General features: G+C 44.6%; 1 protein-coding gene across 1 annotated transcript in view; it reads right to left on the bottom strand.

Annotated features, from left to right (window-relative positions):
* The window catches only part of GPR179 (G protein-coupled receptor 179), a 65358-nt gene extending 39933 nt beyond the window's left edge, over positions 1-25425 (bottom strand). Inside the window, exons 1-2 of the mRNA XM_054995678.1 lie at positions 24551-25425; positions 14628-14736 (exon numbers count right to left, since the gene is read on the bottom strand). Coding sequence (XP_054851653.1) covers positions 14628-14736; positions 24551-25425 — 984 coding nt within the window. The remainder of the gene's footprint in view (positions 1-14627; positions 14737-24550) is intronic.
* Between the last annotated feature and the right edge of the window lie 637 nt (positions 25426-26062).

The following is a 26062-nucleotide window of genomic DNA, read 5'->3' as shown; positions in this document are numbered from 1 at the left end:
TAACCAACTATACTCTAGCATAAGCTTTCAAGAACCACAGGGGAGGTACGTGGAGGGTATGAAGAAAATGGCCAGATATATATAAGTGGTGAGGGGAGGGGGAAGTAGATGCAATCAGTTGCAAAAGTCATGAAAGAGGTGGCGTGCACAATCCAGGTTGGGTGTGACCCCTCCCCTCCAAAGCTGAATCTGAATAGAATGCCTGAAAGAAAGTTACTTCTGATAATGAGATAACCATTCATAGTCTCTATTCAATCCAAGTGTGACTGAGTCAAATTTACATATGAATTCAAATTGGATTTTGTTTTTGAAAGGTTTCTGTTGAACTATGGTGACCTTTAAGTTCTTAATGGAATGTCCTGGTAGATTGAAGTGTTCTCCCACTGGTTTCTGGATGTTGCCATTTTTAATGTCAGATTTGTGTCCATTTATTCTTTTGCGCAGAGGTTGGCTGGTTTGTCCAATGTACAGAGCTGATGGACATTGTTGGCACATGAGAGCATATATCACGTTGGAGGATGAGCAGCTGTAAGAGCCAGAGACAGTGTAGTTGATGCCATTGAATCCTGTAATCGTATTTCCTGGGTAGATATGAGGGCAAAGTTGGCATCTGGGTCTGTTTTAGGGTCTGGTACCTGTGTTGGTGACTCTGCTAGCCGATTTATGGTTGTTAGTGAGAAGTTGTTTAATATTGGGGGGCAGTCTGTAGGCAAGGAGAGGTCTTCCACCCAGGGCTTGTGGGAGAGAGGCATCGTTTTCCAGGATGGGCTGTCGATCACTGATGATATGTTGGATGGGTTTGAGCTGGAAACTATAGGTGACAACCAGTGGTATTCTGTTGTTAGTTCCTTTAGGTTTCTCCTGGAGCAGGCTGTTTCCGGGTACCAGTCTGGCCCTGTCGATTTGTTTCCTTATCTCATTTGGTGGGTACTGTAGTCCCAAAAATGCTTGTAAATCTCTTAAGTGGGAGTCCCGATCAAGAACATTGGAGCAGATACAATTGTAACATAAGGCTTGGCTGTAGACAATCAACCGAGTGGTATGTTTAGGGTAGTAGCTGGAGGCATGTAGATATGAGTATCAGTTGGTGGGTTTCTGGTATAAGGTAGTATTTATCTGTTCATTATGTAGTTGTACAGTGGTGTCCAGGAAGTGTACCTGTTGTGTAAAGTGGTCCAGGCTCAGGTTGATAGTAGGGTGAAAGTTGTTGTCCTGATGAAATCTCTCCAGGGGCTTCCTTCCCATGGGTCCAAATGATGAAGATGTCATCCAATAACCTTAAGTACAGGAGAGGTTTCAGTGGATGGGAGCTGAAGAAGCATTGCTCCAAGTCTGCTATGAATATGTTAGCATATTGTGGTGCCATGCGTGTGCCCATGGCTGTGCCATTAACCTGTAGATATAAACTGTCACCAAATTTGAAGTAATTGTGGAGGTCCGTGGAGAAAGATTCAATTAAAATGTACTATTGAGATTCAGTTCAGCTAAAATGTATGAGATCTGTGAAGGAAGGGTCAATTAAAATGTACTATTGAGATTCAGTTCAGCTTTAGAGTGTCTCCTCAAGGGAAGTGATTTGAAACCCGTAAACCAACCTGTTGTACTTTTAAGGTGGATCTCATGTCCTTTACCTATAACCATAAATTGAAAGAGAGATTCTAATCTACTTTACTGACTCTGCCCATTTTTTCTTGTTTCCCTTCTATTTCTTCCCTCTTCTATTTCCTGCCACTTTTTGCTCTCTCCCACCAAATACCTCGTCCCAAACCCACCACTTTCTGTGAGGACCATGGCAGAACCAATTTAATTAGCAAAGGATGATGATTAAGTCTATATGTGCATCTAACTGAGCCAAGCACCTTTTCCCCTGTTTATCTGAATCATTTGTGTCCTAAACACCCATCCAATAGTTGGTTCTCAAGGCCCATGCCCACTTTCTCCTCCATCTTTCTTCCCTCTGCATGAGCCTGACAGCACAACATTAAGAAAAAGAAACATCAAAGTATAAATGATGATTCTTAATGACTGACAGAGAACAAGGGTTATGTGATAATTGAGTGTGTGTGTGCATCTCCCAAAGTGGATGCTGGCTCACGGAATCTACGGACACAATAAATTCAGTAGTCTTTAAGAGTCACAAGGCTCTTAGTTTGCATACATGGTGTGAGATCAGGCCCTTGGCCACTAGGGGAGGTTTATGGACAGTACCCCTTAGAAATGTGTTGCCCACCTCCCAAATATCCAGCTTTCATTCACAATCTATATCTATGGCTTTTCCCTTAGAAATATATATAGAGAAATCTGCAAGCGGTTTTTCATCCCATTTGATGGCCCTGTGGCTTTTGTCCTGAGGCAGTAAACTCTTTACTGTCTGAGTTCATTTTTATTTGCTCCATTCCATTATGTTTTTTTTTTCTTTGTCCCTTTCCTTCTTTCTTATTTGGCTCCTCTTTTTTAATGTCAGCAGTGGGCAGAAAATCTTGAAAGATTCAAACTACTTTGGGGTTACCTCCTCAGTTTCAGGAGGAAATTTGCCTAGAGAGAAAATGGGGTCCTGGGAAGGGAATATCAGGAGGAGAAGCATTGGTGCCCAGTCTTACTCAGTCCAGTGTTCTTTTTCCTGATCATGAATTGCAAGCCTTAAAGAATGTGTGCCTCTGAACACCTGGAGAATGCTTTTTGTGTAATAATAAATAATTGTTAGAAAGCCTCTGTTCAAAACCTAGGGCTAAAAGTGTGATGAGGCAGGTTTAAATCCCAGAACCACTTACTACAAAAAAATGTTTTTGTAGGGGGGCACAGAGAGTATAATCCCAGGAATCCTAAATCCCACTACCTCTCACTTAAGAAAACTAAGGTTTTGGGGAAGATCTAACTAAACTGGACCCAGAGAATCTTTGAACTGAACGCCAAGAATGCAACAAGCGAAGAGAGTACTCTGGAGCATGTGCAAAGTGCCTATCACTCATTACACAGAGAGTATAATATCCCAGGAATCCTAAGTCCCACTACCACTCACTTAAGAAAACTAAGGTATTTGGGAAGATCTAACTAAACTGGACCCAGAGAATCTTTGGACTGAACGCCAAGACTGCAACAAGCGAAGAGAGTACTCTGGAGCATGTGCAAAGTGCCTATTACTCATTACACAGTAGCCACACTCATCTGATATTAGAGGATGAGTTTCTAGATTAGAAAGAGTGACTAGCAAGCAAGCATGACCCTGGAATCTCCCATTTTCATAAATATAGCAACAGAACATTGTTCCTGACAGTTTCAAAACAGTTTAAAAAAACAGTTGTATGCCCTGTAATATCTGTAAAGAGGAAAATACAGGCACACAATTACATGGACAAAAGGCTACACAAACCACTTTCCCCTATATAGCTGTGCCATACTACTGGTAGGTTCCCACCCACCCCAGCACTTTTTAACATTTTAGATGTTTTAAGTTGGTACACATTGTGAATGCGTAGCTCTGCACTCCAAATAATAACCTTGTTTAAATACTTTTAAAAATTAAGAAGGATTTTTCTATCAGTTGTGCACTGTGAGTTAAAATAAATTGTGCCAACTGAATTCCCAGGTGCATAGGACCTGATTCAGATGAGAATAATGGGGAGACAGGGCTTAAGCCCTCTACCATCACTTTCCTGAACTGAAATGGCTATGAAGAGCACTATTTGCCCTGTTGGATGCGCCACATGTCCTGATGGGTGGCACATAGGTTTCCACAACAGGGCAAATAGCACCCCCTGGGACTGTCTGAAAATGATGCAGGGCGGGGGGGCTAAGATCATTCCCTTGGTCCCAGTCCGATCTGGATGCTCATTACTTGGGAACTGAGTGCTCATGGCAGACCTGGACAAGATCCAAGGACTGTGTAATGCATAGCTAGTCTGCCAAGTAGCAACTATTCTACAGACACAACAAAGAAAAATTGCTTTGTGATAGGGTTGCTAAGCTCCAGGTGGAGCCTGGAGATCCCTTGTAATGACAACTGATCTCTAGGTGGCAGAGATCAGTTCCCATTAAGGAAAAGGATTCTATAGTATTATGCCCTGCTGAGGTTCCTCACCTCCGTAAACCCTGTCCTCCCCAAGATCCACCTCCAGATCTCTAGGATTTTCCCAACCTGGGCCGATTCCAGATGGCTAACATTCACGTGGAACGTCGCGCCTCGTTGCGGGGAAAATGCGAAATATCGCATTTCCTCGCACGAGTTTTGCGCGTCGTCGCGCAACGTCACGCAAAACTCGCGCGAGGAAACGCGATATTTCGCATTTTCCCCGCAACGAGGCACAACGTTCCGCGTGAACATTAGTCATCTGGAATCAGCCCTGGAGTTGACAACCCTACTCCACAATTGTTGGGTGTCCCAGATGTATGTGCATGGTCAGAGAATCCTCTTGTACAACTTGGCATCCAGAGTGGGCACAACCATATCAGACAAGACACCATGCAACTGAAAGCATTTCCACATGGGCTGGGAGCGTTCATTGAGGCCAGCCAAGAGCCACGAAAAAGAATCGGGGCTGTAATTTGGCCTTCTCACTCTTTGGCCAACACACCTGTCCCCTCAGTGATAAATCCTGGGGTTTATGGTAATATGGTCTTCTATTTGACAGTCTTAATAAGTATTCCTTTAACAGACACTGGTGCTGCACTGTTGTGGCAATTTCTGGGCCCATTCCAGAAAGAGAAGGCAGGTAATGCTACCCTAGTCTTGCATGTGCCAAGGCCAAAGCATGGAGGGATATGTGTGCTATCATCAGTGGCCAATTGGAACCTCGGGCCTTTGTAAGGTGTACACCATCCTGAAGAACTTGAAGGCATGTATAAGGAGATGTGTGTCACAGAAATGAAATCCAGTCTGAACTCAATATGGTGTAGCAGTTAAAGTGTTAGACTAGGATCTGGGAGACCCAGATCTGAGGGCCAAACTACAAGTGACGAATGACACAGGTTGGCCACTTGTCAGCTTCCCTCAAGTTTTGATGGGAAATGTAGGCAGCTTGGCGGAATGTTGGACAAGTGACAGTTGAGAAGTCCATTGGACAGCAGTCAGAGAGCGAAGCTGCAAGACTAGAATGCCTACATTTCCCATCAAAACTTGAGGGAAGCTGACAAGTGTCCAACCTGTGTCATTCGTCACTTGTAGCTTGGCCCTGAATCCCTACTTTGCTTTCAAAGTTTTCTGGTGATCTTCAGCAAGTCACACCTTTTCAGCCTTCTCTATCTTTACCAGTTTGTTTTGAAGATAAAATGGAGGCGAGGAGGACAATGTCAGTCACTTTGGGTTCTCAGTGGGGAAAAATGTGGGGTACAAATGAAGTAAATAAACTTCCCAAACCCACTTGTGAATCTGAGGCAAACAGCCTCCCTTTCACATGAGTTACCAACTCTGGGGTTGGGAGATTCTTGGAGATTCAGGGAGGCAGAGCCTGGGAAGGGCAGAGTTTGGGTATAGGAGGGAACTCAGCAGGGAAGTGATGCCATACAGACCACCCTCCAAAGCTGCTGTTTTCTACAGGGGAACTGATCTCTGTCACCTGGAGATCTCTTCTAATTCTGGGGGACCTGCAGGCCCCATTGAGAAGTTGGCAAGTCTGGCAACACTACTTCCACACAGCACCAAAAATTTTCAGAGCAGAACCACCCGGTCCTAAATGGAAACACCTTGAGAGACAGATTGTGGGAAGCTGGCAGAAGGCACAAAGGAAAAAACAGAGGGGAAAGGCAAAAGAGACCAAGCATGAATGAGCTTGTGTGAAATGAAGAGAGCAAGAAGGAGAGGAGGGAGATTCCCGCAGGAAGAGAGAACAGAAAGCAATCTGTGACACCCCCCCCCCCTTTAGTGTAGTGCACAGCACTGGCTAGAATAGCTGATTTGGATCTGGAAGAATCCACACTATTCCTTTTATTAAGACCAACCAAACTACGCATACCAGAGTGCAAGCTTTCAAGTTCTCTAGAACCCTTTGTTGGGCTGTATGTTATTTTAAAAAATTTTAAAATAAAAGAAAAAAACTTCAGGACATGATGTAAAATCTTGGTGTAGTCTGGCTTGCACTTTTTATGTTAGATGCAAAACAAATGCTGATATCCAGTGGCACCCTGTTTTTTTTATGAGCAAGAAGATGATTACATTCCACAGAAAACAGAGAGACTCGGGAAGACCAGGGCTCAAATCCACACTCTGCCGTAAGACTTGCCTGGTAATCTAGGGGGCCACTCATACACTCTAAACTGAACCCACCTCAGAGGGTTGTTGTTGTAAGGTTGAAATAGAGGAACATGGTACCTTATATGCCTTTCTGAGAACATAGGTGGAATAAAAATGTTTCTAGATAGATTTTAGTCTTTTAAAAAAAATCAGAAGCACCTGAGTGCTGGGAAAGAGGATATTTAAAGGATTCCTATGGTTCAAAAGAAACACGTCATTTACACCCACCTAATAATCAGCAGGTGTCCCTGGTATTCACCCAGCATGAGAAAAGGAGGGATGCAACAGAAATTATGACCAAAGATAGATGCAGGCCATTAATTATCTACATTAGCTGGGTTCTTTTCCCTTTTGTTTTTTTTAAGCCTGATTAAAAGAGGAAAAATTAAAAAGAAAACTTGCAGAACTGTGTCGTTATAAAGCAGCAGGCAGATCTGACACGTAGCCATAGAGAAGTTCTTGTGCACACAGTTGGCGCAGGGAACTCCCTGTCACAGGATGACTACTACCTTACATGTTCTTTTTAAAGGGTTAAAAAAGTGACATCAATCAACAGTACAATCCCATTCAGAATTAACCTGTTCTAAAATGGGCTTAGAAGGGTGTGAACTCTGTTTAGGATAAGCCTATCAACAATAATTAGCCATGATAGCTCAATAAAACCTCCATGTTCAAAGGTAGCCTAGCTGTGGATACCAGGTACGGGGGAGGGGACAAGGCTCTTGCTTTCATGCTCCCTGTCATGATCAAGAGGGGTGGCTTTCCTCCTCCCTCTTTAATCACTGATTCTTCCTGGTAGCCTGCCACCACCCCTAACTAAACAGGCTTGTCCTTTCACCAGCTGTTTGGAGGGGGAGCTCTTGAGCCTCTGAGTGTGTACAGAGCACTAGCAATGGCCCGAGCAGAAGGCCTGTGAGTGAAGACACATTGGCACAGCTTAACTTAACCAAAGAAGGTCTTTATTGAACTATTATTATTATTATTTCGATTTAGAACCCTCGGGTTCTCGGCGGTGAACAACAGTTAAAATCAATAAAAACAAGAAAACAATAATTCTAAAATCAACATACAATAAATAATAATAAAATAAATTAGCCAAATACATTAAGGTGCAATGGTGGGGAGAACCCTCACCCCAAAGGTGGAAGGCCGACATGGCACCACTCCCTTCAACCACCGAACACCTGGCGGAACAGCTCTGTCTTACAGGCCCGGCGGAACGATAATATGTCTCGCTGGGCCTGGGTCTCCATTGACAGAGCGTTCCACCAGGCTGGGGCCAGGAATGAAAAGGCCCTGGCCCTGGTTGAAGCGAAGTAGGCTTCCTTAGGGCCGGGGGCCACCAGTAAACATTTATCCGCTGATCGAAGCGGTCTCTGGGGAACTACAGAGAATGTAAAAGGTAGAGAGCTCACAGTCCATAGGAAGTTGCCTTGCACTAGGCTTGCAGCTATGTGAAAGAAAGAACAGAAATTTGCTAGTGTCTAACTACCACAGTGAGAGTTACCAAATAGTACCTCAGGTATCTCCTGCTGGGATGGGCATTCCTTGCTAGAGGAAGGAGAAGGCAAGCCTGTATTTTCCAGCCCTCCATTCTCCAGTCCCTTCTGAGCCACTGAAACATCACACAATCCTTCTCCGTGGCTAAACTGGCCCTGGTCACATAGGCACACGTAGGCACCAAAGGCTAAAGCAACATACATTTATTTATCCCAAGGATGTCAGTTACACACATGTCTCAAGGAGAGGTGTCAGGTTGAGCAAATGGTGTTTTAATTTTCCCGGCCTTCTCTCTTTCCTGTGTTTTTCTCCTGGCTGGATTTGAAAAGGTGAATCACAGGCCAGCTTGATTTTTAAAAAAGCCTATGCAGTCAGCATGACATCCCCCTTTTAGGCTTCCCTACAGCGTCTGTCTCATTGCTTTTGGAACTGGACAGTGGAGTAGAGGAATCCTCATTCCGATCCTACGGGGATTTTCTTATATTTATTTACTTACTTGTTAAAACGTTGATGCCTCACCACCACCCCTCAAACACCCTGTCCAGAAAAGGGGGATAAACTTTACAATATCAATCCTTAAAATCACCACATAGTAGGAGGACTCTGAATTGGTTGAATTCTACTAGGAGCCTTGTCTTTTTCCTTTAACTTGTCAGCAGAGCAGAAATCTAACCAAGGCAGCCCTGCCCTCAGACAGGGCCTTTCTCACACACCTCAGACTCAACCAAAAATCACAGAGTTTGCCTGGAGGCCCTATGGAATTTGTGTCCTGGTCCCTCACTTTCAGTAGCCCTTATTCTGATAACTGTCCTCAAAGATTTACTAATTAAAATATTTATAGCCCATCCTTTTCAACTGTAAGCGGCTTACAAATGCCACTCCAAGTTGCGATAATGATAAAATCAACATAACTCCCTCAATGCATGCAACAGCTCTAAAACAGCTTAAAGATACCCATTAGCTCATCTCCATTGTCCACCACAAAATGTAACAACACCAGCCTTCAAAAAAGACTTTAAGAAATAGGGCATTTTTATATGCTCTAAAGAAAATATGAACTAATGGTGCCCTTTGTAGTTCCATGGGCAGGCCGTTCCTTAGCAACAGCCCTGACTCCTACCACTGAAGAGGCTCTATTTGTGGCTGAAGAGCAGCAGACCAGTCTAAGCAAAGAGAAGTTTGGTTGGTACATGGAAGTATATCAGAAGATGTGGTCCATTAGATATGAGAGTCCCAGGTCATAAAAGATTTTTAAATGAGCCACTGAATTAAATGTTTCCAAGTCTAGATTTGGATAGGACTACCCAGTGACTCAAATTGGCACTAAGAATAAGCTCCCAATTCCTGCACTGTAGATGGATGCCAGGAATAATATTGCTTTGCTACCACAATATCTAATAGTAAATTGGCTGGCCTCTGTGTGTGTGATGAAAGCAGCACAAGGAAACCACCCAGAGGTCTTTCCATATGTAGACTGCATGCCTACATACATGTGTTAAATTAACTTCGAACCTTAACTAAAATAACAACAACAAAATACATGATGTGGACTGAGTATGCATCAGGAGGAATGGAATATTAAGGGCAGCTGAGAGTCAGAGGAAAGGGGGGAAAGGGCGGATTAGTTTGATCAGGCCCCTGAAAAATTCTAGAGAGGGAGATGTAGAGGGGGAAATTTGCAAATTGTTCCTCCACTGCAATTCTTTGTGGGCCTCCAACTTGTACACATCACACTCTACACAGAACACTGACATTATCCCTTTTTAGACGTCACATCCACATGTAATGAGTCCGGCAACCACACATACTGGGAACATGCACTACCTATAATGCTCCCCATACACACAGTCACTATACTGCCTGAAAAGGGATAATGTGTGAATTCTGCATGCATATATATCTTTGATACGTGAAACCCAGAATCCTAAAAAAAACTACCCAATGGTCAGTCTGGGTGGACTGAAGCTGTAGCATATGCCTGCTACCACTTTTTAAACAGCATGGCAACCAAGAGAATCAAGAAGATCTATATGTGGCATTTGTAAGGCTCCTGTTATGCACAGTTGAATGTCTGAAAAGGGCTCAGGTCTAACCTACAATTGATATAAAGAGCACTGATAGTGCAACATTTGTGAACTGAAATCTGTTTAGGTTTATTTATTCCTTCCTGATCTTTTAACATAATTAATGTTTTATGTAAATACCATTGTTCTTTAGAGTGATTAGGGATTTGCTTTATGCTAACAATCCCCAAACTTGTGCAAACTTTCCTTTCAGAGGCAGAACCTCTGCAATTCTTAACACTGACATTTTCTCTAAATAGTTTTGACGCTAGCACGTTGCGCCTGCTGATGCTCGGGTGCTCTCAGAATGTGTCTTCTTCTAAATATGCACCACAGTTCTGTGCCATGAAAAGCTGACCTGACCTGCATAAATTGTGCACGTTAGACAAATACTTCGTGCATAATTTATTCTCTGGCTGCTACTCATGGGTAAGGGTCACAAAATTCTAATGCTCTGACCCAACTATAGGAAATTCTGCACATACCCTATGCTTCATCTTCAGAGATTAATCTAAGTATTGTCCATATACTTTCAGATAGAATTTTGTAGTAAGAACTAGGAGCTTACTTTTAATTTAAAAAAATGCTTTGCCCAATATCAAATTCTGTGCATCTATTAAAGACATCCCTGGCTTTTTTTGAATCTTTGCATCTTATCCACATCACAGCAATCCTGTGCAGGTCCTGTTCATTTCTATCACAGTTGCGCAGAAGAACTTTTCACTGGATTGTGGCCCCATCTTACTGGAAAGTGGATGCAATTTGTATTTTTTGGATGCACCAATAAAAGATCTTGAACTGTCCCTGCCTCAGAAATGGTATTTCTCATGATGCCTGGAAAAGCCGAAAAGACCTTGTGCAAATATTCCAAGGCAGCTGAATTCACTCTGGGTTACAGAGCTCAGAAACTGTGCTTCATCCCTGTTTTCTTGTGTCTGCTGGCCTACGTGCTTGGAGGACCTCCCTAGGTGGCTTCTGTCGGAGGGCACCAGATTTGTAGCACCGAGCTCAGCCGTCTCTAAAGCAAAGAGCAATAAACCAACCCGCACTGCCCATTACAGGATGTACCCGATGCCTGTAATGAAACAGACTCAATAAAAGGTGCTTAAATGCAGATTTGCACATTAAAACCCTGCTGTGCTGGGAAGGTACAGAGCAGCTGAAGAAGGCAGATGGGTCAGCAGAGAGGGGAGGGGAGTAATACATGGATGCTGAAAGCAAAGGAGAAATGAGACGCAGGAGGGAAGCTAGGAAGAAGAACACGGATGCTTGCTGCCAATAAAGAGAGAGAGAGAAAACCCAGAAGGGCTATTTCTACTGCAGCAAAGGATGTGACAAAACAGCAAAATCTGCAAGGATTCTCAGAAAGGTTTTGTCAAATAGTAAGTTTTTTTGGCAGGAACACTACCTATTCCATTGGCATTTAATTGCCACATTAAACTAACATTCCTTATATCGATTCATAGAAAACTGCATAGACCTCACCAAGAAACCTCCCTTTAAAATCATAATAAGTGAGACTGGCTGTGTTGTTCTCCCCTCCCACGATATTCTAGAGTTTTGCAATCTTTCTCTATACAACTGTTAGTGTTAGTTGAATAGAGTGATTTAAATGACAATGAATTAGACTGTATAGATTTTTATCCTTGCCAAAAACATTCTCTTTCAAAATACCTAGGGCACTTAATTCCTGAATAAAACTTTCAGAATTATCTGCAGCTTCCCTCCCCCTCCCCCCTGTGTTCCTAATAAGGATCTCCTCTATTGGGATTCAGGCAGGCCAACATTACCCGGAAAGAAAATAGTTTGGATAGCCTGTTGAGATCAAGGCGAGCCCAAGGTTTTTTGGCAACTACAGCTTTGGTGCTCCCCTTCCCCCCATTCAATAGAAAGAAAAGTGAGAAGTAGATAATGAATATTTTACACACCGAGTACTCAAAATGAATGACAAAAAAATAGATAAAAACTTTCTTTGTTCCCTCATGGCAGCCACAGAAGACCAGAGTCAATAGGTATGAAGGTTCTAGAAGACAGCTCACACCAAGCTTCCCTTCAAGCCTGCTCTTTTGGAGGCCCTCAATATCTGTTGTCCTAGACTATCACCTGAGTTTGCCTAGTGGCCTGACCTGCCTCGGTTGTGGTCAAGGCATTCTGCCTTGAGTGATTGTACTAACTTTCCATCACTCCCTGTACTTGCAACAAGCTTCTGGTCCCTATTATTACAAACTGAGTATGGTGCTTCAATTTGGTTCCTGTGTGTGTTAAGTGCTGTCAAGTCACTTCTGACTTATGGCAACCCTATGAATGAAAGATCTCCAAAATGTCCTATCATTAACAGCCTTGCTCAGATCCCGCAAAGTGGAGGCCGTGGCTACCTATTGAATCAAGTCATCTCATTTGGGTCTTCCTCTTTTCCTACTGCCTTCCACCTTTCCTAGCATTGACTTCTAGCATGAGAAGTCTTTTCTCTTCATGATGTGACCGAAGTATGATAACCTCAGTTTCGTCATTTTAGCTTCTAGGGAGAATTCAGGCTGCATTTGAACCCATTTATGTGAAAATAGCAGCACTCGAGGAAGAGAACTTCCCTTCCTGCTATAGCCTGCTATACTCCCCTCTCCCACAAATTCTGATGGGGGGGGGACTCAAGTAAGGGAATTCCTGAAAATCTGTGGTGCAAGTAAGGGAATTCCTGAAAATCCCACTCCTTTCCTGTGGAAAGAAGTGACTTCTGAAAGTGGAAAGAGAGCTTACAGTGTAAGGGCCAAACAGTGTAAGAGTCATGTTTGAGTTTTTAATTCAGGTTCCCCACTGCAGGTAATGGCTTTTAAAAAACAAAGGAGAGCCCAGACAAGAGCAGAATGCCACCTGGTGGGGGGGCTACTGCTCCCCCCCCAGCAGTTTTCCCATGCCAAAACAGCACTGAGGGGATACTTATTGCCATGTGTTTGCTGCTCCATGTGGAGGAGTAGCAGAAATAGGGAAAGAAGTCCTCCCCATAGTGTTTTAGTGTGGGGAAATGGCTGGGAAGGGAGGCAGGAGCCCTTCCTCCCCCTATGGGGGCATTCCGAGCCCATCTGGCTTTATTTTTTAAAAAACCATTCTCTGCAGCTACTACGTGGCTCTGGGAAACCCAAGTTGGGTTCAGGAAACTTGGACCCAACTCATTACAAACATGTCCTGAACAAACATGGCCCTGAGCCATGATTTCTAGAGTGGAAGAATTCAAATGTATATGCTAATTTGTTTCCCCTGCTTGACATTTCAGCTATAGTTGAGTTTTAGAAATGTGTAAACACAGTCATTTAAGTATTTTTTTAAAAAAAATTCTTTGCAGCTGCCTTTCAAAAGAAACCCTCTGCCCAATAGAAGTATTTTTATTTTCAAAAAGATGATCAGCAGCAAAATGGAACAAAACAAATAGATTATCAAGCATCAAAGAGCATAAAAGTAAAGTTTCAAAAAGCCAAACTAAAAAGAATAGAAAATTGACACAATCCAATGGGGACCTGCTTAGTACACACCCCGTTGAAACAAATGAGATCTGTAAAACAGATTGTTTCCACTTACATACATACCTGCACATAGACACATCTTAGACCATTGATCTATCACATCTGTTTGCTCTAACTTTCTATAGCTGTCAGGGAGTGCAGGTTTCCTCATGCTTAACCACATTCCCCATTGGCACTTCACACGCCAGTGGGTAAAAATGGGGGGAGGCCCCCACTGGCACAATGGCAACACACCTGTCCCCACCCCCAATTCTTCCCAGCAGGTTTCCAGCTACGGCTGGTAACCCTAGTCAAAAGCATTAGGTGGTCTAACATCATCTACGTTAACCATAAATGCTAGGAACTGAACCAGGGACCTTCTAGATGCCAAGCAGATGCTCTACCATTGAGCTACAGCCCTAAACTACATCAAGCTACCCAATACTGAATCATACAAATGGGCCTGTATTGCCTACTCTGATTGGCAACAGTCTCCAGGATAAAAGTCTTTCACATTACCTGATCCATTTAACTGGAGATGATGGGGATTGAACGAGATATTTGGTCCCATTCAGATGTTATTCTACTGAATAGCATTGGAGGAGGGACTGCTGGGTTAGATGGGCAGGAAGGTAAGGTGTCCTCCACTCTCTCTCCCTTGACACACTATACACAAGCACAAGTATCACCCCCTCCCCCCATTGCCTGCATCCTTACCACTTTAATATTGTTCTGCACATCCAAACAAACACGTGGCTTGCATCATTGCTTTCAAGTTCATAAATGAGATCTTAGATTCAGTCACGCAAAAGCATCCTTCTGAGTCAAATTCCAAAAACCTTTATAAATGTCCAAGTTCTATTAAACCACCTGGTTTTCAACTTGTGCAAAATTGCATTGCAGCTGACTCCCTTCTCACCTCTGTTGTCCTTACAGTGCCACTTCATTCCGGGTTTGATTCCCCATTCCTCTGCTTGAAGCCAGCTGGGTGACCTTGGGTCAGTCACAGCTTCTTGGAGCTGTCTCAGCCCCACCCACTTCACAGGGTGATTGTTGTGGGGATAATAATAACATACTTTGTATGTTAAGTTGTCCTGAAGGGCAGTACATAAATTGAATGTTGTTATTATTATCCCCATCCACCCTTGTTAGAAGTTGCTCTGTCCACTTCTAATTTCCCTGTCTTCTCCTCTGAGCAAGGACTCCACACCACTTCTCAGTTCCGTACAGTTACTGGCATGCTAATGGTGCTTTCAGAAATGTTTGATAGACTCTGTGGGAGGAAGGAACTTTAGAGATTGTGAGAAGCTACCAGGAAGTACAGCTCCAAGGATCCTCTCTTACCTTTGTGCTGTTGAGATCACACTGGTGTGTGTTTGCAAACCATCCCTGTCCACTGGTGCATTGGTTTATATCAATGTTCCGGATTTTAACATCCATTCTCACGACCCCCCTGGAACAGATAACATAAGGGGTTAAACATAAGAAGGGTTGCCAAATCTGGACTGGGAAATTTCTGGAGATTTGGGGGGCAGATCCTAGGAAGGGCAGAGTTTGGGAAGAGGAGGGAGCTCAGTAGAGACATGATGCCATAGAATCCACCCTCTGAAGTTGCCGTTTTCTCCAGGGGAACTGATCCCCTGGAGAAAATGGTGATCAGTTGTCTGGTGATCAGTTATAATTCCAGGAGAACTCTAGACCCTGCCTGGATGTTGGCACCCTTAAACACGAACCTTTGAGGGGGAAGAGGCGAGGGAGGGAGACGTCTTGAAAATCCAGTCTTCCACAGAACCTGATGATAGGATTTTGTACTTATGGGAAAATAACGCCCCCTCTGGGTTGTTATTTTGGGTTGGGAAAATGGCAAGGGGAGGACACTGAAGCCCCCTTCTTCCCACCACATTGTGTTCCCATTCCAAATTGGGCCAGTGGCACTTGGGAAACAAGTGCTTCATAATTGCTGTCTGTCTGTGGGAAGTGCAAATCAGATTGAAGGAACTCCGGCCATAGAACTGTGTTCAAATGTGTTGTGTAGTTTGGATCTTAAAACTGATGCAGATGTTACTGTGGTCTGCTGATATGCATAAATACCCACAAGAGCAGCCTACACATGTGAACAGTGTAACATCTGCAGGAGGCATCCTCTAAACACTGGAGAGGCTGCTTCCATAATTAAAAACACTGCAGTGTGCATCTTTTTTCTCACAATGGAAATAGCCACCACAATAGCACATGCAAAACCAAGCAAAATATCTTAAACATATGAGTTCTTACAAAGCATATGGACTTACTGAGAATCTCAGCTATTTTTTTAAAAGAGCAACTTTCTCACCCTTGCTTAGATTTCTAAGCCTCGCTGATTAAGAGAGATGGGTGAGAGAATAGCAGATTGCCTCAGGCCACCCAGTGAGTTAATGGCTGATGTGAAATGTGAATCAGGGAGGGACTTCACAGCTCAGTGTAACTGTGTGTTATACTCACCCTTCTCATCTCTCTTTCAAGCACCACACTGTTTCCCAATGCCTAAAAGATGGCAGAGCATCAGGTCTACCCGGAAGTCCTTAAATCTCAGAAGTACGGGGCCTGCTCGTCTGGTCTAAGGACTGTAATACATACATACATACATACATACTAGGGTTGCCAGATCCAACTTGGGAAATTCCTGGAGATCTGTGATGTGAAACCTGGAGAAAGTGGGGTTTGGGGAGGGAAAGGACCTTGGCATGGCATAATGCCATACAGTCCACCCCCCCTCCCAAAGTAGCCATTTTCTCCTGGTGAATTGATCTCTGTGGCCTGGAGACCAGTTGTAATTCCGGGAGATCTCCAGCCACTACCTGGAGGCTAGCATACATACATACATACATACATACAGGGCCTGCTTTTGGTTGCTCGCTGGTACTTTTAGGCCTAACGTAAAACAAATTTGATGGATGCTGGGTCACTATTTCTCTCTCTCTCTCTCTCTCTCATTTGCCTTACAGGGATGTTGTTGTGAGGAGATAATGGAGAAGGGGAGAGAACCATTCATATATGATGCCTTGAGCTCCCTGGAGGAAAGGCAGGGTAAATAATATACTAAAGAAATAATAGAGCACCGCATTTTCCACAACAAATTTTCTCACTTGAAGTCCAAAAAATTCAACAATGCTTTCCATACCAAGCTATACCAGTGGAGCAGCCTTATTCTTCAAAATGAAGTTGTTCGTTGTACTGATTTGTCCTTGGTTTTAAGAAAGTGCAGATTTTTTTGTGTGTGCCATGGAATTTCAGGCACTTTAAGACATCCATAGCAGCCGGGTACAACAATGCTGAGATTTCATTGCTCTTGCTAGGTTTCCTCAGATGAGGGAAATACATTATTCCATGTGTATTACTGTGACCCATTTTCCACAGAGAAGAGGAAAGCTGTTTCTCATCCACCACCCCTAACGAAGGCTGTCACCCAACAGCTCCCTTGGCTTTAACAGTTGTAAGCCAGGCAGGCATAATTAATAATAATTAACAATGACTTACTATCATTATTATCATCATTAACAATAATTATCTTGGCAAATTGTTATTATTATTATTACTGCGTATGTCTCTCCTTTCAGAGAGCTGCACAGCAGCATCACACTGGTTCAGGACCAATTTGCCCCTTCAGCAAAATCGTGGTATAGCTCTTCTTGATCATACTACTTCAGGCAGCATGTTGGGAGGGTTCCAATGCTCCCCTGTGTTTAAAATAAAACAAACATTTAAAGGAAGGAAAGGCCTACTTTGGACCTTTCTCTTACTGCAAGAGATTATTTAAATTGAGGAATCTTCAAAAATGCAGCTCCTGCACCTGTTAGCTGAAGTGGTGCATTCCAGGAACGGTTTTCTCATTTGATTCTTCTGAATGTAGAAATTGCTGCCTTATGGCTAGGTGTAAGAAGTAGTAGCTTTCCATAGCATGGATAGAAAAACCTTCTCCTGTAGAATCTTGGAACCTTTGTGTAGCAAAAGGTTAGGGTTGCCAGCTATTTACCCTTCCAGCAGAGTGGTGGGGAAGGGAAGCTGGTACTCACTGGGGGGTTGATATTCACAAGCATGTGAAGTGCACGCCTGTTCCCAGCTTCACTACGATGACATCACTTCCTGAGGTAATATCATTGCGCTGGCAGTGGGTGTGCTCTTGCGCTTTGTGCAGAGCCAGTTCAGCCCATTGGGCAGGAACATATCCGTCGCCAGTGCAATGGCATCACTTCTGGAAGTGACATCGTCACGCCTCGCCAGGAGCACACCTGCTGCATACTTGCCCTGGTTGTCTGCTGGTGGCAGGCGATTGCCAGGTAGTTTGCCTTCTCCAGCCAATTGCCAGTGATCGGCGGGCAACAGAGCAAATTGCTGGGAGATTGCCCATCACCAGTGGGCAACTGGGAACCCTACCTGAAGTTAACAGGGTTCAACACCCCCCAAGAGATTCAAGAAGTAACTCTAGGCCTGGGCAAAAACACTACATTATAGGGTTACCAGCTCTGGCTTAGGAAATTCCTTGTGATTTGGACGCAGAATCTGGGGAGGGCAGGAGGGAGCTCAGAGGGGATGCGATGCCTTAGGTCCACCCTACCCAACTGCCATTGCCTCCAGAGGAACTGATCTTTATAGTCTGGAGATCAGCTGTAATTCTGTGAGAGCTCTAGACCCCACTAGAAGGTTGGTAGCCCTAAATTTTGGGGCTCTTCTTCTTTGCCACCCTAGCTGTGCAAAGTGATCCATTGAACTGTAGGGTGGGATGAAGCTGGAACCGAGAACCTAACCAACATGAAACATGGATGACCATGAACAAGACAGAATGCATCCATTTTAGGATGGAACAGGCTCCGAAAAATTCAGATCTCAAGCTGCAGGAGAGAAGGATCATGGATCACTCGCTGTATGGGTGGGGATAGATCCAGAGGAGTTAGCCGTGTTAGTCTGTAGTAGCAAAATCAAAAAGAGTCCAGTAGCACCTTTAAGACTAACCAATTTTATTGTAGCATATGGGTGGGGAGACTGCCTTTTTGTTGAGGATTTATGAACCCAGGCAAGCAGCAACCAAGGAACACAAAGGGAGGAAGGATTTATATAGAACACAACAAAACAATGCACAATCTGAACACTGTGACTCAGGGAGAAAGCCAAGGAATCCTAAAGCAGAAGTCTAACTACAGAAAGAACGGTCCGTTCAGAGTAAGACAGACAGGAATTAAGTTGACAGGACAGAAAGATGGATTGATGGGACATTAAAAAAAAAGACTGGAAACCAGAAGAAGGTTTTTAGACAGAGCCGATCTTAGCTTTTTCACTGTCTAAGGTGAAAAATTATAGGCACTAAAAACACAGGCTGTATCTAGACACTTAGTACGATATTGTGCATGAGTGAACAGAATGGACTGCACCCCATCACATGCTGAATGCTTTTTACTCCTCCCCCAAAGACCCCTAGCACATCAGGGAAAGGATTCTAGTCCTTCTGGATTAGTTTCCTATTTACAGAAAGGTTTTTTAAAACATGGTGTGCAAAGGGGCCTGGAAAGAATTAGAATAGGAGGTTTAATATTAGCAGTTTCTCACTCAGCATTAATTCATTAAATGTGCTGGCAAGCTAGCAAGGTTGCAAATGTCAACCCTGCCTAATCTTTCTCTTCTTTGCCATCATCCTTCTTGCATCCAATTGGTCTCCTCCTGCTGTGGTAGTGGAGAATCACCTTCAAGATGGCAATTGCTATAGGGCAGTGCCATCTTGAGCAACATGGTGGTTGCCTGCTGCAACCACTTGGAAAAACCTGTTGGCTTGGCACCATCTTGGAGTACAACAGCTGGGATGCAATTAGGGACCAGAATGGTTGTATTGGGCAAAAATGGCTCTCCTTAGAAACTGTGCCTCACATTCATGGCCTGAGGTGAATTACTTGTCCACTGATGTGTCAGGAGCTTCATTATCTTCTGGAGTCTTGGTAACCTAGATTGTCCTGTGTCCCTTGCATTCCAGGTTCCCATAAATGTCTCCCACCAAAAGAATATTAAGAACACTTTTAACAACAACAACAGTGCTTATCTGGATCAATTCACTGGTCCATCTAATCTGGCATCTTGTGGCACACCATGGCCAACCAGCTGCGCTGGAGAGCAAACAAACAGGGCATAGAAACCAAGATGATCCCCTGATGTCACCTCCTAGCACTGGTGGTCAGAGGTTTCCTGCCTTTGAATGTGGATGTGCCCTTTAGTCACCATGGCCAGTAGCCAGTGATGGACCTCTCCTAGGAAACTTAAATTCAGAGATTGGAGTCCTGAACGGACAAGACAGATCTTCCTACACACCTGAAAAATGCCTCAGGTTAGCAGAAAAATCCGAAATCCAAAATAAAAATAAAAATGGGTTTTTTTTAAAATAAAAAAGTATAAAAGGAGCACCTGTAGCTTTAACCAGATGCCCTCGGTGGCTGTTGCTAGGCAACCATAAGAGTTCAGCAGGTATTCCAGACTTGGTTTCTGTCAGCAAAAGGCAGGGAGAGGGGGTAGGGCCCTTTCCAAGGCTGTTTGGCTTTTGAGGGAGGACTTACTGGGGCCAAGCCCAGAAGCAAACACTGGGCAACTTGATACCATGCAGCTGGCATGACTCACCCAGGCCTGGTTGCTTGCTACTGTTCCACAGCGGACCCCCAACCCGCAAGCCAGTACAATGTAGTGGTTAGAGTTTCAGAGTAGGATGTGGGAAACTCAGGTTCAAATCACCATGCTGCTGTGGAAACTCACAGGGACACTTTGATCCAGTCCTCACAACAACCCTGAGAGGTAGGTTAGAGAGACAATAAAAGGCCCAAGGTCAGCATGCTTCATAACAGAATAATGATTTGAATCCAGGTCTTCTCAGTCCTGATCTGACTCCTTTTGATGTTTTAACAACTGATTTCCTTTACTCCAGGCCAGTGTTTGAGACTGCACTAGTCCACTCTAGGATTCACTGTGGACAGGGAGAAGAAAAGGAAGTTGTAGTAGCTACAGCTAATAGTAGTAGTAATAGTAGAGAGTGCCGTCAAGTCATAGCTGACTTATGGCGACCCCTAGTGGGGTTTTCATGGTAAGAGACTAACAGAGGAGGTTTGCCATTGCCTGCCTATGTAATCCTGGTCTTCATAGGGAGAGTAAAAGAATGGAGACAGAATAAAACTCTTGCCTGTTGTAACCACTGCTTCCTCACCATTCCTAAGTCTGGCATTAAGGACACAACATATACCACTCTGTTTCTCTCATGCTGAATGCAGCACAATTTTCCAGAGTTGCCAGGAACCATTACCTTGAAATGGTGAGGGGGGGGGCTCCTGGTAGAGGACACTGCTTGGCTTATTTTGCTCGCCACATGCTCCTGATGACATTTGGTCCAAAAGTGATGTCATTGGAAACTGCGGAACACGGCACCATTTTACCTCATGCTCCTGCTAGCCTTCCTACATCTTTCCTCCCTGCTGGACAGGTGAGTGGGGGGGGGTGGCAACTGGGGGCTGACACCTTTACAAGTTTCCATAATTCATTGTATCTAATTCTAAATCAGGCCCTAGAGTGTGGATTTTTAAAAAAACCCAAATAATAAAATCAATACCTGTACCTTTAAGAGCCCAAAGCCCGCTGAGATTTTGTGAAATCCCATTCTGAATCTCATGGCCATTTGGGGGGATGCTAGGCAACTATATCAAGCTGAGCCTTACATGCCTTAGCTTCTGTCACTTAAAGGGTACGGGGGAGGTAGAAAAAGATAAAAAGAGTGGAGGGAGTGGAAGGAAGCAGGAATAGGGGAAAGAAAATGGAGAAGCTAAAGAGGGTAGGTAGGTAAGCAAACAAGTGCGTGCAGAGAAGAAAAAGTAGGCGGCTGCTAGGGAGGAGGCTGAATATTGGGAAGTTGATAATGGTAGATTGGTTGGTGGGTGAAAGAAGCCCTATGCAGATGCCCTGATCACATGGTACTCACAACATGGGGAAGGAGAACAGACACAAGTGCGCTGGCTCTGCTCCCTGTCTCCACGCAATCACCAAGTGGTCTGCATGTGGTGAATGCGTGGAGCAAGTGCCCATGCACAACACCCTTCCTCCATGATCAGCAATGTTTCCCAATCAGTGTCACTTGATCATGGGGTGGTAGTATATGTGTAGGCTCTTCTTCTGCATGTTTGCCCCATGCAGACCACGCAATATGAGGAAGCAGGGGGTGGGGCCAGCTCACTCATTTCTGCTGTCCCTCCACGTGTAGTGAGTGCCCACCAGATCAGGATATCTGCATAGGGTTAAAAGGAAGCAGGGAAGGGTGGGGGGAAGCTAGGGGGAGTAGAGGGAAAAAGGGAATAGTGTAGGGAGGGTGAAACAGCGGACACAGGAAGCGTGCCCCACAAGTCCTCACAGGTCCCCTGCCCTGGAAGATAGCTCAAGAAGTAGTCCAGCTCCTCCATCCAAAGAGGGCCAGCACTTCTTTGGTGTTGTTTGGTGTAGTGGTTAAAAGCAGCAGGATCTAATCTGGAGAATCGAATTTGATTCCCCACTCCTCTGCTTGAAGCCAGCAGGGAGACCTTGGGTCAGTTACAGCTCTCTCAGAGCTCTCTGAGTCTCATCCACCTCACAAGATGATTGTTGTGAGGATAATAATAACACACTTTTTAAATCCCTCTGAATGTGGCATTAAGTTGTCCTGAAGGGCAGCAGATAAATTGAATGTTGTTGTTGTTATTTATAAGAAGGGTGTGCAGTGGCCACTGCCATGCCCAAGCTGCCCTCCTCATGAGAAAGAAGAGGAAGTACTGCTGTTCCTGCCACATGAAAATAGCAGGCCAGGTGTGAATGGGACAGCAGTCACCACAAAGGAAGGGGGCTCAGGTACAGACGTTGTCTGTTCTAATGCTTGTACCTGCACTGCCATCTTTCTGAGTATGAGGAGGCAGCAGCTATGAGGGCCTGGGGTCCACCACCATCTCACTCCAACCATTATTGCCTCAGGAGCAGCACAGCCCTTCAGGCTTACCATGCAAGCAGCAAGTGATGTCACAGAAGTGGTGTAAACCTTTTACCTGAAATTAAATTGGCTCAGCCTGGGCCAATTTAATTTCCCACTCTACTTCTGAGAAAGCACAGCTTACCTCAAATCACCTAGTGAATTCATGCCAAATACAAACATTCCTGATTCAAGATTTTTGCCTTTATGCAAGACCAGCTTCCTACAAACAGCTATGCATGGGCTGGCAGGTTGTTTCTGGGCTAGTAATTCACATGGGCTTATTTGCAGGGCTAAAGTGACAGGCCTAGAAAGAGAAATGTGGTCAGAATGTCCTCCCAACATGGTCAACATTGACAATGGAAATTTTAAATATAAGCACCAAGGGCACCATGAGACATGACAAGAAGATCTCCACTAATTTGGGCAAGGTAAATGGTTAGGATTGCCAGTTCCAGGTGAGGAAATTCCTGGAGATCTGGGGGTGGAGCCTGGAGAGGGTGGGGCTTAGGGAGGGGAGGGGCATCAATGGGGTATAGTGCCATAGATTCCCCCGTTCAGAGCGGCCATTTTCTCCAGAGGAACTGGTCTCTGTTGCCTGGAGAGCAATTGTAATTCCGGGAGATCTCCAACTACCACCTGGACATTGGCAACCCTATAAATTGTACATGCAGTTGCAGTTTGCATCACAGATGCACTTTAAACCCCCAGAGTGTTACACTGCTTAATACCTTGCACTTGATTCGTGTTTTAAAAGGGGGAAAAATATGTTTTTGAAAAAAGAACAATTCTCAGGGTTCTACACCACACAGAGATATGCATAAGACAGGGTGGACATTTATGTTCCCACCTCCGCTATGAAAGTTAAACCTAACTATGTTTTTATTTCAGAAGTATGGGTTGGATCCAGCCAGCTTTCTTGCTCAGTCTCAGCCAGTTGCCCGTCTTACCCCACCCCCCAAGCCACACAACTTTTGTTCATGGAGATTCCCCAGTACAGCCTTTTTAGATGGATAGAGGAGACCCACGCCTGTTTTTCACCAGCAGAAAAAGATTGTTTGATCCAGCTCAGTGAGTTGTATCCAGCCAACTTTCCCCACTTAATTCCTCTCCTTACCACAGCCCTCACCCTACATGGCTTTTATCTCTGGAGGTCCCTCTGACAAAAAAAACTTTTTTGGTTGGTCAAAGGAGACTCCTCCTTTCCACCAGCAGAAAAAGCTGGTTAGATACATTAACCTCTTCCCTGCTGAACTGGTCTCTCCTCTAGAACTTTTAAAATAATCTTAAGGCTCAAATTGAGAACCTACAAAGTAAAATTAGGGGGAAATGGTGCTTAACCCACACACACACTTGGGATTAGAGGAATGGGTTTTCTAGGCCAGGAGGCAAAGCTTTCAAGTAGGATCAAGCACCTTGCAGGTTCATAGAACAGGCTTGTAAAATGCATTCAAATAATATAGCAGGTTGTAAAGAGCCATTTTCCTGGGTGCCTGTGGTGAACAAGAATCACCTCCAGACAACCATTTAGGTATGGTTTGGAAGACACTGATGAGTCTCCCGGTTGATTGCTCAGGTGGTTGCCAGGATAGTATGTTTCAGGGGGCAGGACTAAAGTAAAAGGAACTTGGAAGGGACGAACTCTTCCTTTCATGGCCAGATCCTGTAGTTCTGTCACAGCAAGGGGTGAAAAAAAGATTGAGGTCCCAGAAGATTCCTTGAGCCAGGGTTCATCAGGGTTTGCCTGGAAACATACATAATGAGATCAAACTGAAAGAGAGAGTGTATTTGAGCATGTGTTGAATGTTTCATCATCACCACTGAGTTCAACCCACTGCAGTCTGGGATTGGGCCTTTAGGTTTCCAGATCAAAGGTCTGGGCTTCTTTCCTGACAGGCCTGAATCCCAGAAATTAACACTAGTTTATCCAACATTTTTTTGTGAATAGAGCTAAGCAGTAGTTGCTTAGCAGTGAATGAGAAAGTTCTCTGCACATGCTCAGTGGACCATTACTGATTTATAATTGTTGTTATTATTATTATTAATAATAATAATCAACAATAACATTATTACTACTAAATTGTGGGACAAGATTTTTTGTAATATTGTAAACTGCTACAAGAGTCTGGTGGGTTGTTCCACAGAACATGCATATTAGTAATAAACTTTTATACCTAAGCATAAAGGGATATGCAATGTCATAAAAATGGCACAGAATAGCCACTTTTCCACACAGTCTCCATACACAGTATCATCCCTTGTATTTCCCTTCCCCACTCACTTGAATTCTGGTTTCAGATCAGGCTTCAGGCCATAGAAGGAAGAGGAGAGTGTGACCATCCAATTGGGCAAGAATCTCCCATCCTCACATTCCAGGAAAGGTGGTGACCATTTGATATGGTCTGTATCCATCACATAGCTGTCTCCCTGGTGCCATTTGGGGGTGTCCAGTGTCTTGAGATCATTGCTGAGGATTCGCTTGAAGAGCATTGGGGCCTTCTGAAACCGGAAGAAATTGTACCACTCATTTTCCCAAGTCAGGTTCCTCAAGCTTTCAGCAGAGGCTGAGAGATCTTGGAGTAATATCTCATTGTTCTCCTTGGTGGCCTGGAGCATCATCTGGGGTTTGGAAGACACCAGGTGAGCATCAAAGGTCAGCATGGCTCGGTACACTTGGGAATCTCCTTCCATGACACTTCTGACCAAAGCATGGTACCATTCCACATCATCTTTTACGCTCGACTCACGGATGTCATTGGTCTGGAAGACCATGTTGAGAAAATTGGTAGCATGGGCTAGGGTGTCGGTAGCACTGCGCAAAGCAGAACGCAAGGCTGGAGGAGGGCTAGAGGCCTTCCCCACATCCCTCACCTCAAATCTCTGAGTACAGTTGGCTTGTGAGAGACGCAACACATCCCCAGAGTACAAGAAAGCCACAGCTGCCTCTGACCCCTCAGGATCGGCCTTATCCAAGTTTGGGGTGGGCACCCAAGTGAAAGGTGGGGCCAGAGAAGACAAGAAGGAAGGCATCCATTCCTTTGCTTCAGGTGTCCTCGCTTTGGGCGGAGCTGAGCGTTGATGTTGGAAGATCCCAGCTGCCCACAGGAGTTCCAGATGGAAGCACCAGAGAAGAAACCCCAACAGGCTGATTTCCATGGCTTGGCAGAAGGCTCCAACAACAACACCAAAAAAGCCAGAGTCATCTGGCAAAGATCATTTCCAGCTACGGGGAAGCCCTCCTGGGAAGTCCTGAAGCATCTGGTGGGGGATCAAGAGATCCTCAGGAGGTGGAGGAGGAAAACCAAGAGAAGCGGTGAGGGAGGCCATCCATCTCCAAGAGGAAGGTCCCCAGAGAACATTGGTACGCTGGCAAGAAAGTGTTCTCTGCCTCCTTTTAGAATTTGGAGGACTTTCGCTCTCTGCCCCTATCAGTTCCTCGTTCTCTCTCTCTCTCTCTTCTTTCCTCCCTGGCTGGTGATGGAGCAGACGTCACCAGAATATGAGCAGCTGCTGGCACTGCACTCCTCCCCTCTCCCCTCTTCGACTACTATTATATGCCTGGGCTTTTAAATCTCTGCAGATCCACACATACATTCATACACACATACATACACACACACAGACGTAGAGCTCTATCACTTGCTAATGCTCGAAATGGAGAAATCCCATGTAAGGCCAGAAAGGGAGGGAGTGAGGCAGGGAGACTGGAAGGGAACCGTGCCTCTCTGTCTCTTTCTCTCTGTCTCACTTTAGTTCCATTAGGGGATATAGGTCTGACAGTGATGCAAGCAAC

Source organism: Eublepharis macularius, chromosome 12, assembly GCF_028583425.1.
Source record: "Eublepharis macularius isolate TG4126 chromosome 12, MPM_Emac_v1.0, whole genome shotgun sequence".
Classification (NCBI taxonomy): Eukaryota; Metazoa; Chordata; class Lepidosauria; order Squamata; family Eublepharidae; genus Eublepharis; species Eublepharis macularius.
The sequence above is the reverse complement of the archived record's forward strand: the minus strand, read 5'-3'. Positions and strand labels throughout refer to the sequence as shown.